We start from the raw sequence: 15377 nt of genomic DNA, 5'->3' as shown, positions 1-15377 counted from the left end.
CAAATTAAATTTATTTTAGCAATTATTGTTTTTTAATGTCACAATTCCAACCCTGCTCCTTTATCCAGGCCTGGACTGGCAAAAGTGACCCGAAATTGGCACTCTGGTGGAGTTACTTTGTGTGTGAGAGTGTGTGTTTATAAGTAGTTTTAAACCTTGTGATCCACAAAACAGCCTAACAGTAAAAGAAGAACTCATGAGCGATTCATTTGCAGTTTGGACGCACAGGTGTGAACGTCTCCTGCCTTGATAGCAGCTGGGGGAGGACTATCCTCCACCCGTGAGCGCTTTGGCACGGGTGAGGCGCCCACGGCAGCACCTCTGCTTGTTGAGAGTGAGAGCGATACGCGTTTTCACGTCAAAAAGTCGTCATAAATAAGTCTCCAATAATACCAGAAAAAGTCGCCAGATTTGTCGCTAGTCGCTTTTTAGAAAAAGAGTCGCTAAGGGGGTCTGAAAACTCGCTAAATATAGCGACAAAGTCGCTAAGTTGGCAACACTGGTTGTTCCAGGCGGCAGCGTTATGGTTGCCATGGTTACAGGGTGACGCTCTCTCTCTGCGTGTTTCCTGGGTGAGAGAGCGTTGTTGTGCTAAGCTAATAGGCAGAATGCTACAGGTATAGCTCTAAAGAATGTAGCATCATAGGCAGTGTAGTCCGTGCTGCAGGGAGAATGGACTGCCATACCCGTTATGTGTCTGTGAGCGAGGGAGGGAGGAAAAGGAAAAGTACGAGCTGTCATCGAGCAAAAACGGGAGCTAGAAGCATGTAAATATAATAATAACCACTGCAGCCAAGAAGAGAGCCTGACGAGCCCAGTTGTAAGTAAGCTATTAAGACTCGACTGTACGCTGTGTTCGTGTTTTCCTCCGAAACAATAAGTTCGGTTGGAGCAGCCTTTCAACGTCTCTCTCTGTCTCTGCTAGCAAAGTTGACCCAGACAACAAAGTAAAGCTATTTTTCAGCTACGAGCCTGACACGGAACCCACCGTATTAGCCAGAGGTCCCTTTACTACGGTTCGGAGCCGCGGACCTTCAGTAACAGTAATAAATCACAGCAATAGTACATTCATGTAGTTGTAAACAGCATGATAATATATTAAGTAATCCAAAGTATTCAGAATACGTTACTCTCATCGAGTAACGTAACGGAATACGTTACAGAATACATTTTGGGGCATGTATTCTGTAATCTGTAATGGAATACATTTTAAAAGTAACCTTCCCAACACTGCCGAATACACAAAGACTTTATATGCGCTACTCATTAAACTGTTGTTAAAAAGAAAACCAACACCTTGGACCTCAAATTCTCAAAGGAACTTCAACTGCAACACAAGAGTGTGCTCTATATTTTTATGTTTATATATTACAGTTAGTCCTTGAGGTTAAGTGGCTTGAATCAACCTTTGTTGTGATTTGGCACTATATAAATAAAATTGAATTAAATTTAAATTAAATTGAAAGTATTTCAGGTGTTTCGGGAGAAAAACTGAACAAAAAGTTATTTATAGTAAAAACCTTCACTTTGTTTACATGCTAAACATTAAAAACAATGCATGAAGTTATCATTGATTGCAATTATCAAAGGTATAGGATTATAACATCTAAAGCTGGGAATACACTGTGTGTTTTTTCAGTCGCAGTATTCAGCTCCTGCTCAAACTGTACCACTGAATCACAGGGGTTAGAAGTTCGTAGGTCATCGTTCTCACATTATACGCTCTGATGCAACCTGCGTGCTCACAGTGTACGTCCAAATTTTAGCTTGGTAACATTTCGTGTTACCAAAGGTTATATTATTTAGCTAATATGTGACACAAAATCTGTCTCTCGCTCTCCCCCTCTCTCCTTTGCTGACACACACACACACACACACACACACACACACACACACACACACACACACACACACACACACACACACACACACACACCACCACCATCAACTTTTCTAAATTGCTAATGAAAACATAACTGAGCAGCAAAGCAAAAATTCTAGCTCAAGTGAAAAATCCACTCCAATTTAAACCCACAACAATATGAACGAGTTCAGTCTATTTCAGTTTGATGAACTCAGCAATATCTCCATAATTATTGTAAAACATAAGTCCAGCAAAAAGCGGCTTAGTGAATGTGGTCTGAACTCTGTGGAGGAGAGTCATAGTTTCAGAGACTTTATAGAAAGACAAAATACCTGCTTTGTGATCCAGGTACACTCCTACTCTGGAGGACCCATGACCTGAAACTGGAGTTTCAATGTTGTTATGCCAAAATGTGTAACTGTTTTTGGAACAATCTAATGCCCAAGATTTGTCATTACGACCAAATCCACACACTTTTCCACACCCTGCTCTTCTAATGTTCTTGTACGCGACTGCTACATAAACTCGCCCTTTCCTCTCCACCTCCCAGTAACAACGTCCAGTCAGACGTTCTCTACCCAGAACTTGATAACAATATCTGAATCTGTTTGGATGATCAGGATAAGACTGCTGATGTTTCACAAATGTAACTTTTTTGTTCCCCTCTGATAATAACAGCTGTGTGTTTGCTGTGTTTGGATCCAGTGTGATGTCACGCGAATATTTTAAGAATCCAGCTCTGGTCTTTGGCTCTGGTTGATCTGACAGTAAAACATCCACTTCAGTGACTGTCAGTGAGATGTTTGTCCATTCCTCTCTCAGAATGTCCTGTAGTTTATCTCTGACCTCTGACACAGCTGCTGTCACATCCTCAAAGTAGCTCAGAGGACGGATATTGATGCTGGATGAGTCTGTAGACTCACTGAGTGCTGACAGTGAGGGGTAGTTGTGTAGAAACTGGATGTGATCCTCTGTGTGTGAGAGCTGCTTCAGCTCAGCATCTTTCCTCTTCAGCTCAGTGATCTCCTGCTCCAGCTTCTCCTGAAGCTCTTTGACTCGACTCACTTCAGTTTCCTGCTGGGATCTGATCTGCTGCTTCACATCAGAGCTTCTTTTCTGGATGAGATGGATCAGCTCAGTGAAGATCTTCTCACTGTGCTCCACTGTTTGATCAGCAGACTGATTGATGGCCTCCACCTCCTGTTGAAGCAGCTTCACATCTTTCTCTCTGTCCTGGATTCTCTGCTGGATGTTTTGTCGACTCACCTCCAGCTCTCTCTGCCTCTCAGTCCTTTCTGCTGCAGCTGAGACTGTGTCGTGGCCTTTATGTTCATCCACAGAGCAGAGATAACAGATACACTGCTGATCAGTACGGCAGAACATCTTCATCACCTCATCATGACGAGAGCAGATGTTGTCCTGGAGCTTCTTGGAGGGCTCCACCAGCTTGTGTTTCTTTAATGGAGCCACATCATAATGAGGCTGAAGGTGTTTCTCACAGTAAGAAACCAAACACACCAGACATGATTTTACAGCTTTTAGCTTCATGCCAGTGCAGACATCACAGGCCACATCTTCAGGTCCAGCATAGCAGTGATCAGCAGGAGCAGCTTGGAGTCCAGTCTTCTTCAGCTCCTCCACTAAATCTGCTAACATGGTGTTTTTCACCAGGACAGGCCTCGGTGTGAAAGTCTGTCTGCACTGAGGGCAGCTGTAGATTTTCTTCTCCTCCTCTCCATCCCAAAACCCATTAATACACTTCATGCAGTAGCTGTGTCCACAGGGAATAGTCACCGGATCCTTCAGTAGATCCAAACAGATCGAACAAGAGAAAGTTTCTTGTGTCAGCTGAACTCCTTTCTGCACCATTTCTCCTCTCAGTATCAGCGACTTTGCGAGTTTCACTTCCGCATGACTGACGCTAGTCTGAGCTTACCAGCATGTATCTGTAGTGAATCGGGCCTGTGAGCTCTTCCGTGTTACCACATGTTTGTCACATTCATCTTCAAACTGCAGATCGAAAGGGGAGGGAACACAGAAACATGTTGACAGAAAGGAAGTATTGAGTTAGAGAGCAGGAAGAAGACGAAGGGTGTGATTCGTTTCAGGAAGAGGAGAAATGCTTGTTGAACACTTCTTATAACAGAGCTTGTTTCACACTTTTTTTCAAAACGTGTTTAAGTCTGCTAAAATAATTTTAGCTTCTTTTCCTTCATCCCAGTGCAGACATCACTGTTTTTTCTGTCTATTCCTGTGTGTCATTTATATAAAAGGTAACTTTTGACAGAAATAGACCATGTGTCATGTGAGAATATAGAGCCCATGCCTTTATTGCACATAAATGTAATATATTTTTAAAAGACACACAGTTAATTAAATTATTTTAGTATCGTGTCATGAACAATATTTTCTGACCAAACAGGCTCAGACACCGTTATCCACAAAGATATCAAAACTGGAGCAGTGAGATACAGACAGGTGACAAATTAAAGGAAAAAACTTCGTCATGAGGTTTTTGTGTACCATGTGCCCTCAGAACAGCTTCAGTCTTTCATGGTATTGATTCTGCAAGTCTCTTAAAATCTAAAGAACAAATGAAATGAAAAAAAAGTGTTTTTTTTAGAGTTTTGATGAAATTGTTAAGATCACTTTATTTTACGTCATTCAAAAGATAATGATGAAATCATGACTCATGAAAGATGTTCAGCTTGGTTGAGACTGCCTGGCTTTGATGGCCAAAGCGCATGACTCACACCATTTTCATACTCCTGAAATATTCTATGATCCTGCTGCAGTCCAGTCCCATCAATATAGAAATGTTTCACCCTACACGGTGACTGTGAAAGTGCTGTGGTCAGACGGTCCAGTCTGAGTATTTCAGACACTTGCTGATCTATTGGATTTTCTAGCACAACCACATCTAAGGTCTACAGACAACGGTCTAAAAAAAAGTCTAGCAAGCTGAAGTTTTCTGGGTGAACTTTTTGTTGATGTCAGAGGTCAGAGGAGAATGGCCAGAGTACTTTGAGCACTTTTGAAGGCAACAATGACTCAAGTAGCCGCTTGTTACAAACTAAGGCAAGCAGAAGAGCATCTCTGAACATATAACATGTTCCTCTTTGAAGGCAATGGCCTGCAGCAGCAGAAGACAATGCTAGGTGCCATTGCCGTCAGCTAAGGATGAGTTTTTTGCTGCAGCATTTGAATTATACCTCTGGTATCATCTCACTCTGATCCTTTTGTGCAATAAAAATAAAGGTTATGTCCATATCCACTCTGCAGACTGCGCCCTATTTTTCTAATCTGGTACACTCTGTGTAGAGGTGTTTTTTTTTCTGTTCTCAAACTGATCTCCCCGTTGGAGCTCAGTCTGGGGGGAGTTATTTTTTTTATCCTTATCTTTCCTCATGTGGTGCATTTTCCATTGTTATACCTTTCTGACCTGTCTTCCCCATGTGATGTTTTTTTGTATGTTTGTATGGTTTGTATGGAGGTTAAGATGGCACCGCGATTGCGTGCGATAGGTCGGCAGCCTTAACATGAAATTTCGCACTCGTGGGACTAATAAAGGTATCTTATCTTAAACTGTAGCAAGTGTGAGTGGAGCTGATGAGCAGAATCAACAGGCAAGGAGATTAACAAATCCAAGGAATTTAACTATTGGGAACCAGTTTGTGACTCCCATCCCTAATGATGACAGATTTCATTTATAGAAAGTAAAACACAAGCAAAGTGAAATCAATCAAAAAGGATGAAAAGTATAAAAAAAAAATACAGATTTTTTTGTTCAAAGGCCAGACTTTTTAGTGAGTCTGGATGTGTGGGGGCAGTTTTATACAACTCAGTAGCTAACTTATACTTATCAAAATCCTAAAATATTCAGAAGCTTTGTACAATTCAGATTTTAAAAGACAGCTCAGTTTAGGACCGTAGAAAACCAACATCTCATGTCTGTGGCATTTGAAAACTAAAGTCAACTGAATACAAATTTTGTGGGAAGATGATGAAGTGTTGTAATGATTACTACAAACACTACTGATGTTATACATTGTGGATGTAGTGAAGAAAAAGACGAAGAGGGCTGGCATAACTAAAGAGGATGCTAGAAACTGTGAGATATTGGAAGATGAGTCACTCTGGCGACCCCTAAAGGGAGCAGTTGAAAGAAAAAAAAAAGATTGAAATCATTTTCTTTTTCTTACTATGTTGTTGTAATTTTGCTCCCAAGAGCTGACATACTGGTTTAATGATGCTGAAATGTCTCCTGCAGTTTCCATCAGTATTTCTGTCAAACACTCAGATTTTAATAATAATATAATGTCAAAACTCTAAAACAAATTTCACCCAAATCTGTAAAACTAAAACAAATAAAAAGAAATTGAGCAGATTAAAAAATGAAGCAAAGGCAGAAAAATCCATTCATTAACTTAGCTGATTAACTACAGTCAGTAAATTTATTTACATAACACTTTTCACAGACATGTAATCACAAAGTACTGTACAACAAAATTGGTAAACTATAAACTATAAAAAATAAAAATACAGTAGAAAATTAAAATAGAGGTAAAACAAAACCAGTTACCAGTACTGTGCAAATGTCTCGAGCACCCCTCTTTTCTTTACATTTTACTTTCAAGGAGCCAGAGTTGTAATTTTTGACAGTTGGACAGGTAATCCATTTCTAGGTCACAGCAGCAAGTATAGCAGCAGGTATAAGCAGAGACACACAGAGTTGAATTTTTCCAGCCACCTCCTCTAGTTTTTCCTAAGGGCCACCAATAAGTTCCCAAACCAGCTGAGAGATAAAATCTCTCCATTGTTTCTCCTGGGGCCACATCCTGCAGTACCCAGAACACTTCACACTGGACACTTTCTGGTTATATGCAAAAACCACCTTAAACATCTCCTTTTGATATTTGGGGAGTAGGAGCTCGACTCTGAGACGGAAAAACACGTGAAACGGTCCATTCAGAGTCAATGTCCCTAGCTTTCATCAGAATGCTGTTAAAGCTCTCAGAGTTAACGATCTTGTGAACTGGAACCTCTACCAGATGCTTTCAGCACATCTACAGTATGGGTATGCAAGGTCGTTCTGGCATCCTTCCCCACCACGTCCTCCAACTCACCACTAGCTAATGATCAACTGACAACTCATAACCTGACTGTTCAGAACATACAGCTGCAGACCTGACTATATGATTACAAAATTGATCAGCAATCTATGGCTCAGGTTTTGCTTCACTTCTTATGTTGAGTGTTGGGGACCCTAAGTAGCCCAGGTACATGCTGAGTAGTTCTCGGATAATATTCGGCATGTAAGCAGAGACATCAGCCAGGAAACGTTCGCCAACCCAAAGATGCAGGGAAAAAAAACGCCCAAAACAACTGTTGAACCAGAAGGAAACAAGTATACCTGGAAAACTCCAGAGTAGAGTAGTAGCAGGGCTCGCAAAATCACTAGCCCCGGGACGTCAGGCTAGCGATTTTTCCAGTTGGGCTACCAAAATCTAACTCAGCCCTGCCCGTCGGGCTATTGTAGGAAGGAAAATATATGTCTATGCTTTTGCATTCTTTCGCCAATGTAGCTGAGTAATTATGTCATTGGCATCGATGAGCTGCTGTCAATGTGTGACATATTGAAATCGTGTTTGAATTTGCGCTTGCTTTTTGCTTTCACTTTCATTTTGCGATCGCGCGAACGGTGTGTAGAGAGCGACAGCACTGATTGGTGAGTGACGATTAATTGCGCACCAATTCCTCTGACATCTTATCACTCATTAGCTTACTATTCAAACGCTACAAGTGAAATCTCTTGCAGCAAGCTTAAATATGTGAGAGGTTGAGTGCGCAAAGAATCGCTGACCGTTATGTAAGTGCGTGTGTAAAGCAGCAGGATATATATTTTAGTTCTGCTGAGCCAAATAAGACAGGTCAGGGTGAAGAAGGGGCAGCCAAAGAAAAGCTCACCGCAAAACGGAAAAGTTATGACAAATCAGACTATGAGGCAAAAAGAAAGCGCAGCTTTTTTGGTTTCATGGACAAAAGAATTTCTGTGGCTGGAATATGACAAGCTAAAGAACATGATGTTCTGCCAGGTGTGTTGCGAGTTTCATTTGATTTCTGAGTCGACAAGCGCCTTTGTTACTGGGACCAGTAATTTTAAGAAAGACCCCATCAGAACCCATGAGAAATGCATTATTGCCCAGTCTGCAGTATCTTTCCCAGAAAAAAACAGCAATTGCAAAAAAAACCCAAAACATACTAAAAATAAACCAAGCACAACAAGAACTCCTGAAAAATCTGTTTAGAACAGCGTGGTATATTGCAAAGAGTGAACTACCACTGGCAAAATTTATCAGTCTTTGCAAACTTCAAAAAGCAAATGGCCTCGATCTTGGTTCCACTTGCCTCTTACCCGTGACTTCAGTGGAAATTTCAGATTCAGGATCTGACACAGACTGATTCATGTTCTACACATTTCTTACAAGTTCATAGAAATTTCTGTTCAATTTGAACCAAGTATTTGAGTTGATGGTTGTAATTTTTATACAGTTGTTGTGATTTGTATTTTAACAATTTTTTTAATTAACTTTTGTTTCCGTTACAATATTATACTTTAATGTATAATATTGTAAAGGAAACAAAACATAAAAAAATAGCTTTCTTTTTTATTCGGGCTACTTAAATTTATTTTGGGCTACCAAAAACTGAAGAATGCCTGCCCGAAGGGCTACCAGAGATTTTGAAATTTTGCGAGCCTTGAGTAGAGTAGTACTTTCCCAGAGACTGGTTGCACAACCCAACCTGTGCATTGAGGGGAGCCCAACTATATCTAGAGGTATATCTTGACCTTAGCCACCAGCTCAGGATTCTTCCCCACCACATGTACCCAAATTCAGTTTCATTACCTGGGGGTTGCCAGTTAGTTGCTTGCACACATTCCAGGCTCTGGTTGTCAATCGTCAATCCAGTACTATCTTCAGTCAATTACTCATCATAAACTTGGAAAAACTTTATGTTGCATCCTGCCTACTTCACATTAACAGCAGTTATGTCACTTTCTATGTTCTCTGGTCACCACGTCACAATTAATTTTTTTTAAAAAGTACAATAAAAAAAGGTTCCAATGCGTCATAATAATAAGCCAAATAAACAATTGTGAGAGTTCTGTACACGTCTCAACCTGAATATGAGGTCACATTTTCCCTTAGTTGTTGCAGTGATTTGGTTTTTCACCAGTGTGGGCTCTATCATCGGCACACTGCCATGTCTGACAGCTCTCACTCATTTGTAATCTTTAACCAGTATGAATTCCCATGTGTCGTTTCAGGTTTGCCATCTGACTAAATCTTTTCCCACAGATTGCACAAGAATGTGGTTTCTCACCTGTGTGGATTCTTACATGAGTTTCCAGTGTTGATTTCTGACTGAATCTTTTACCACAGGTGCTACACGAATGCGGCCTCTCACCTGTATGAGTTCTGATGTGAGTTTTCAAGTGTATCATACGACTGAATCTTTTCCCGCAGGTGCTACAAGAATGCGGTTTGTCACCTGTGTGATTTTGCACGTGAGTTTTCAAAGTTATCATGTGACTGAATCTCTTCCCGCAGGTGTTACAAGAATGTGGCTTCTCGCCCGTGTGAATTCTCATGTGTGTTTTCAAGTTTGCCATCTGACTAAATCCTTTCCCACAGATGCTACAGGAATGTGGCTTTTCACCTGTATGTGTTCTCAGATGTTTAGTCAAGTTGGATTTACACTGAAAGGCTTTTCCACAAGTGTCACATTTTACAGACTTTCTACTTGTATCAGTTTTACACTGGCTGTCTAAAGCCTGAGAGTCATTTACTCTTCTAATATGACTTCTGTCTATTTGATGTCTCAACAGATCTGCACATCTAGTCGATCCTTCGTTTCTGCTCTCTGGTTCAGGACAGTTGTGAGAAAGGAGCTGGTCACTGTTTGGTTCACTTTCCTCATAAGTAGAAGTCACCATAAAGGTATCAGTCTCCTCTTTCAGTATAAGGTGCTCTCCCTCTTGACTGGTGTAGAGTTCCTCTGGTTCCTCTTTAATCTCTGGATGCCCTGGGTCTTTCTGATCAAGACTGGAGTTCCTCTCCGGGATGCAGACCTGTTGGGGGAGACCCTCCTCTTCCTTACATTCATGTTGTTGTGGGATTGCTGAAGGAACAAAAGGACACAAGAAAAAAGCTTCCTAATGTTATGACAGGAAAACACTAAAAACAGTATGGTATGTCATTCAAAATATGAAACCTGACCTGTTTGCTTCAAAAGTCAATCCTATTAATTCCAGTTTGCATAAGTCAGTTTTTGTTTCAACTGCATGTGATCTTAATGTTCTGGATCTTCAGTCCTGGCTTCAACAACTTGAAAAAGAAAATGCTCAGCAAGTTGATAAAGTAAAATACTTGGAAAACCAAAGCTGACCGAGTTCCCCCTTTGTTTTCTTTGTCTTCGTCCGCTGCCATAAAGAAGCTTCCTTCATGTCATCCATGAACTCACCATCATAACATTGACCTGCTGAGGTGCATTCTGTTATTTTCTTTAGTCAGTTATTACTTTTTAGTGGATTGTTCAATGTGATTTCTAAAATTATATTATATATGGGTTCGTATACAAAGTGTAAACCTGCACGTTGAAAGGAGCGATTTCAGATGGTTCGAGGATGCCTCATGGGCACCTCCCTTTGCAGGTGTTCTGGTCATGCCCAGAAACCTGCTGGAGACATAAAAATTACTCATCTAGCCTGGGAATGCCAGGCTAGATGATCCAGTTCCACAGGATCCCTCAGTTGGAGAGGAATGTCTGGAAAAGTGTGCTTAGCTTACTGACCCAACTTCGGATAAGTGGATGGATGGATAGATAGTACTCATCTGTTATGTAGAAAACATAACAAGCAATGGGAAAACAACATGAATTGAATTGCTTGTTTGTTGTATCCCACATTGTAGATGAGTTACCAAACATTTGAATAACACGAAGTCAGCGTTCATTTCACAAAAACAGAGTTCAACCTGTCTTGTTCTTACATCTTTCTCTGTCTCTGAGTAAACATTCTCACCCTGTGAAATAAAGCAGTGATACCTTTAGCTAGCAAATACACAGTGTAACATGTGAACTGAAGAAAATCAGATATAATGACAGCCCTAAAAAGCAAATTTTTCAGGCTCATAGCCTGGATTTATGCCCCAGTACAGTCCTGCATATAACTAAACAGGAGTAATGTTTAGCCACATTAAGATGTGTGGATCCACTGTGAAAAAGTAGGCTTGCTTGTTAGCACTTATAACATTAGCCACACTTGACTAACTAGTCTGACATTTGGGGTATTTTAAATTATTTTATAGTATGTTATAATGATCTCTTCAACCTGATCTATATCTAAAGGCCTACGGGTCTTGTTTTGGGAAATGAGCTACATTTGTTGTATTTTTAGTTGTAATGAATGTTTTTTGTTTGCAAGCCCTTTTTGTGTATGTTTGGACAAACTGTGTAATTTCTTTCTATAGTTTTATCATTAATGTCCATTTTGTATCTGAGGGTGTTTGGATCAAAGATTTTATATTTTTGGCTCTTTCTGTGTGAAATACTACCTTTAAATATTTCAAATATCTGCTCCACGTTAGCTTTTTGCTTATTCAAACATGTTTTGTTACTCAAACCAGACTACATATATTTTCATTAAGTTAATCAGTGTTAATTTGTTTTATCGTTGCTTTGTAAAAAGCTATCATTTTATTTATTTTGTCTTGTGACCTTTTGTTTTCTGTTTGCTTGTCTTATTCGTTCTGTGTTAGTTGTGTATAGTATGTGTTGCTCTCTTATCATTTGTTGCATGAATTTTTGTTTGGACCCCTTCAACAAAGAGATGCTACAGCTCAAGAGGTTTATCAACATATAATGAATCTGATTCAGATGTAGAGCTGTGTGATGTCATGTCGTGTAATGAGACTTATGACTATGACTCAAACTAAATGACTAATATTAAGGAAAGAGGTGCGATATATGGTCATCTCCATAGAAGCTTCCAAAATATTATTTATATTTATATTATTTATTATTATTATTATTTATTACTTTGTAATTTTCCACAGTTTATGTGTACAGGAAGTAAGTATGCAGCCAGTCTGAACCAGTTTGCTCATTGTAGCTCTTTTCATTCAGTCTCAAGGTCGGTCTTTCTTTATCAGGCAGGCTCACTCAATAAATGCCTCTCAGAGGGCAGTTCTTTGTTAACCAGCCTGCACAAAATGCTTTGTGTGTCTGTTCATGCTGGTCCTTCTGCAGCTTTAATGAAGCACTCAAAGACATTGGAAGTGGGCTTTTTCCCCCCAGATTTCCACCACACAGCTGAATCATTTTAGTCTGAGCTAAAGCTGCTGCAAAAGCTTACAGCAAAATTCATAATCACGATTATTTTTGGTCACATAAACCTGTTGCAGTTTCACTCATTTAACAGGGTAAATTTTGAAAATAAAACCTACATTTAAGTCAAATCGATTTGTTTGTTTAAAAGAGACGAGAGTGATGGGAGACACAGCGTCGTCTTGCAGGGAGTTTGGCCCTGATCAGGCAGTGATTTTGATCACTGAACCCATCAAAGGATGAAGATGGGTGGTGAGGAGCAGAGGACTCTCCTGCCTCAGGACCCACAGGGTAAGGGACAGAGAGATCAAGCTGTCAGCCAGCTGTGGCACAAGTTTTGTCTCACATTTTAACCTCAAAAGTGACTTTCTCTGCGCCTTACTCAGTGTGTAATGCTAAAAGTTTACATTTGTGTATATATATATATATATATATATATATATATATATATATATATATATATATATATATATATACAAATGTGTATATATATACACATATATATATATACATAGCTGCACCAGGGTCCTACATGATCATCGCAGTTATACATACCTGTTATGTGTAACTTTGTCTCGGGTTTCCGGCTGATATCCAGCAGTCTGCGCTGACGGCTGATCTCCTCCTCATACTGGACCATCGTTGTTTCAACCTCAGAGGAGATGTCTTCAGCTGTAGCAGTTAGTCTCTCCCAGATAAAGTCTCTCAAATGCTGAACTGAAGACATTGTTGCTTCAGTAACTGAAACATTTGTCAAACCAAAATCTTCCAGCTAACTGCAGACATATATGTGTCACACCTGAAGATAACATCCATCAGAGCCCTTGAGTACTAAAGCTGTATCCCAATTCAGGGGCTGCATCCTTCTCCGAGGCTGCTTTAATTGAGATCGTCTAGCCTACGACGCGCTGCTCCTGTTGCTTAGCAACGCTGACAGTAGCAGCTGAGAGCCTTTTTTACAGCATTGCTTGATGGATGTGAAAATATCAATTGTATCTCGTTTATTTAATTTTTACAGGAGATGTGATGTGCCTTACATTGAGAGAGGACCACACCCAGGTGCAGTAATGTTAACACTAGGAAACAACAGTTAGGTATGTAGATAAAAGCAGAGTCATTTAAATTTAACTTTATTTAGTTAATAAAGGGATTCTCCTTTCTTTGCTTTATTTTAAACCTGCTCAGGTTAATTTTATTTGTTTTATTTTTTAACAGATTTGGGTGAAATTATTTTTGTCCAGAAGCTCTGACTGTTATGTGTTTGCAGGAGCCAAATGCAGATTCTCAGACAAAGTGAGTCAAAAGAAAATACTTTTAATTTTATAGGTGGAAGTTCAACCTTTCTGGGTACTCCGGCATTCATCCCTCAGTCGCCTCTCATCCGAGAAGCTTCTTCAGTTCTAAGGTCAAATGGTGGGGAGTCCCAGATATAAACCTAGTGGGAGTTTCCCCACACAGAGAGACAAAAGGACCCCCTGATGATCCTCTAATCGCCTGAGCCAAGGTGTGAAACTGGGTGTGGGTCCCAATCAGCCAGAGTTTCGGGTGAGTTCATTGTTCACTCATTGTTCCTGTGCCGACATATCAGACGTTAAAGTGTGTTTCTGTGTCTCTAGATTCCCCAGACCCATCCCCGTGTTTCCACGTGTGGAGTGTGGAGAGAGGTCGGCGTGGACATGTGTGGGATTTCCCTTTTTCCGTGGAACCCTGCCCCTCACGTCTTGTAAATAGCACAATTTCCGCACTGCCTGTAAATACACTTGGTGAAGAAATTGTAAATAAAACTTTCTCTGTTAAATCACAACCCCGGAGTCCTGCGTGTGGATCCTCAGAGCAACCCGTGACAGTCCAGCAAGAACACCACAAAAATTCAGAAGAAAAGCAACAAACAAAATCCCGACTGAAAAACAGACAAGGTCACAATAACTGAAATTATTTATACTAATACATGTTGTGCTTTTCATACAAATTTATACACATTAGAGCTAATCAGGGGAATAGGGAACGACTGAACACACAGGTGAGACTCATCAGAATTAATGACGCAGGAAGTAAAACTAAATACAAAGCATAAGAGACAAATGACCATCAAATAAAATGAGAAGTCAATGGCTAACACTGAAACATCACATAAAAGAACATGGGGGAAAAGTTAGGAAAAACAACATAAGCATCTTTGTGCAAACTGCTTCTGAGCAACACAAACTGACCTGCATAACTTATTTTTCTTCACTTGGGCACACTGGATGCTGGTTTTTATTCCACTTGCTTTCGATAGTTAAATCTTACTATAATAAACTTTTACTCGTCTATGAAAGGGCCCTAAAGTATGTTAAAGGAGCCACCTTCAGAATATGAAACCTCTAACTGCAAGGCAAAAACTGTAGCAGCTGAACATCCCTATGCTATCAGACCTGAAGATGCTTTTAGCTACCTTCAATCAGGCACTTGACCTGCCACAAGGACAGAAAGCAAAACAAACAGAGACAGGACTTCCTTCATACAGGAGACTTCAAACACAGAGACGGGATAAGACAGACAGGACATGAAAGGAAACTAAGATCATCTGATGATCATAGAAAAGAAAACTCAAAATCACTATAATATTTAAAGGACTTAAGAGAACTCTTAAATCCAAAAGAAAAAATCACGAGCCACCAAAAATCTTAAGACTCTGGGCCAAACACACTGAACTATGACAGTGAGATGAGCAGTCAGAGACTAATTATTCTTAATCTTTATCCTTTATCTCCCCACATTCTCCTCCTCTACCTCCACTCCTTCATTTTCTTTGTTCTTCTTTGTAAAAGAGGAAGACAGGGAGAAGCCGCTCTCTTTCCCCCACACACACTCTCCCACCTCTGACTCTCCATCATTAGTTACGACCACAGGTGGACCTCTGCAAGAATGTGAAAATAAAAGGTTTTGTTTTGTACTGCATATATTAACAGAAAATTAATCTTTATTCAGGCTTAGCTGTATTTAGGTGGTCACTCTGCAGTGACCTAAAAATATGCCCAAGGAAAAGTGCAAATGGTTAGTAGCAAGTATCATCCATGAAAAAGAGAGGAGCAGAGAAAAGCCTGTGAAAAGTCCTGAAAGGGTTTCTTTATAGTGCACCTGA

At 40.1% G+C, this 15377-nt stretch overlaps 2 protein-coding genes across 2 annotated transcripts; both read right to left on the bottom strand.

Annotated features, from left to right (window-relative positions):
• Positions 1 to 38: 38 nt before the first annotated feature.
• On the bottom strand, positions 39 to 3739 carry LOC146497147 (tripartite motif-containing protein 16-like). The gene has a single exon (XM_085140909.1). It carries the CDS (start codon positions 3731 to 3733, stop codon positions 2057 to 2059), a length of 1677 nt encoding a protein of 558 aa, XP_084997035.1. The 5' UTR covers positions 3734 to 3739; the 3' UTR covers positions 39 to 2056.
• Positions 3740 to 6602: 2863 nt separating this feature from the next.
• LOC146497146 (uncharacterized) lies at positions 6603 to 14163 on the bottom strand. The gene is made up of 2 exons (XM_085140919.1): positions 12809 to 14163; positions 6603 to 10048 (listed from the first exon to the last, which is right to left on the bottom strand). The coding sequence occupies exons 1-2, from the start codon at positions 12978 to 12980 to the stop codon at positions 9162 to 9164; spliced, it is 1059 nt and encodes a 352-aa protein (XP_084997045.1). The 5' UTR covers positions 12981 to 14163; the 3' UTR covers positions 6603 to 9161.
• Positions 14164 to 15377: the final 1214 nt, after the last annotated feature.

This window comes from Neolamprologus multifasciatus, chromosome 18, assembly GCF_963576455.1.
Source record: "Neolamprologus multifasciatus chromosome 18, fNeoMul1.2, whole genome shotgun sequence".
Classification (NCBI taxonomy): domain Eukaryota; kingdom Metazoa; phylum Chordata; class Actinopteri; order Cichliformes; family Cichlidae; genus Neolamprologus; species Neolamprologus multifasciatus.
Note: the sequence above shows the minus strand (reverse complement) of the source record. Positions and strands in the feature narration are given on the sequence as shown.

Excerpts from the sequence above, each read along its gene's own strand:
- LOC146497147 (XM_085140909.1), bottom strand. The coding sequence starts at position 3,733 with ATGGTGCAGAAAGGAGTTCAGCTGACACAAGAAACTTTCTCTTGTTCG.
- LOC146497146 (XM_085140919.1), bottom strand. The coding sequence starts at position 12,980 with ATGTCTTCAGTTCAGCATTTGAGAGACTTTATCTGGGAGAGACTAACT. Across the intron at positions 10,049-12,808 it reads GACAAAGTTACACATAACAG|CAATCCCACAACAACATGAA; the intron begins GTATGTATAACT and ends TTGTTCCTTCAG.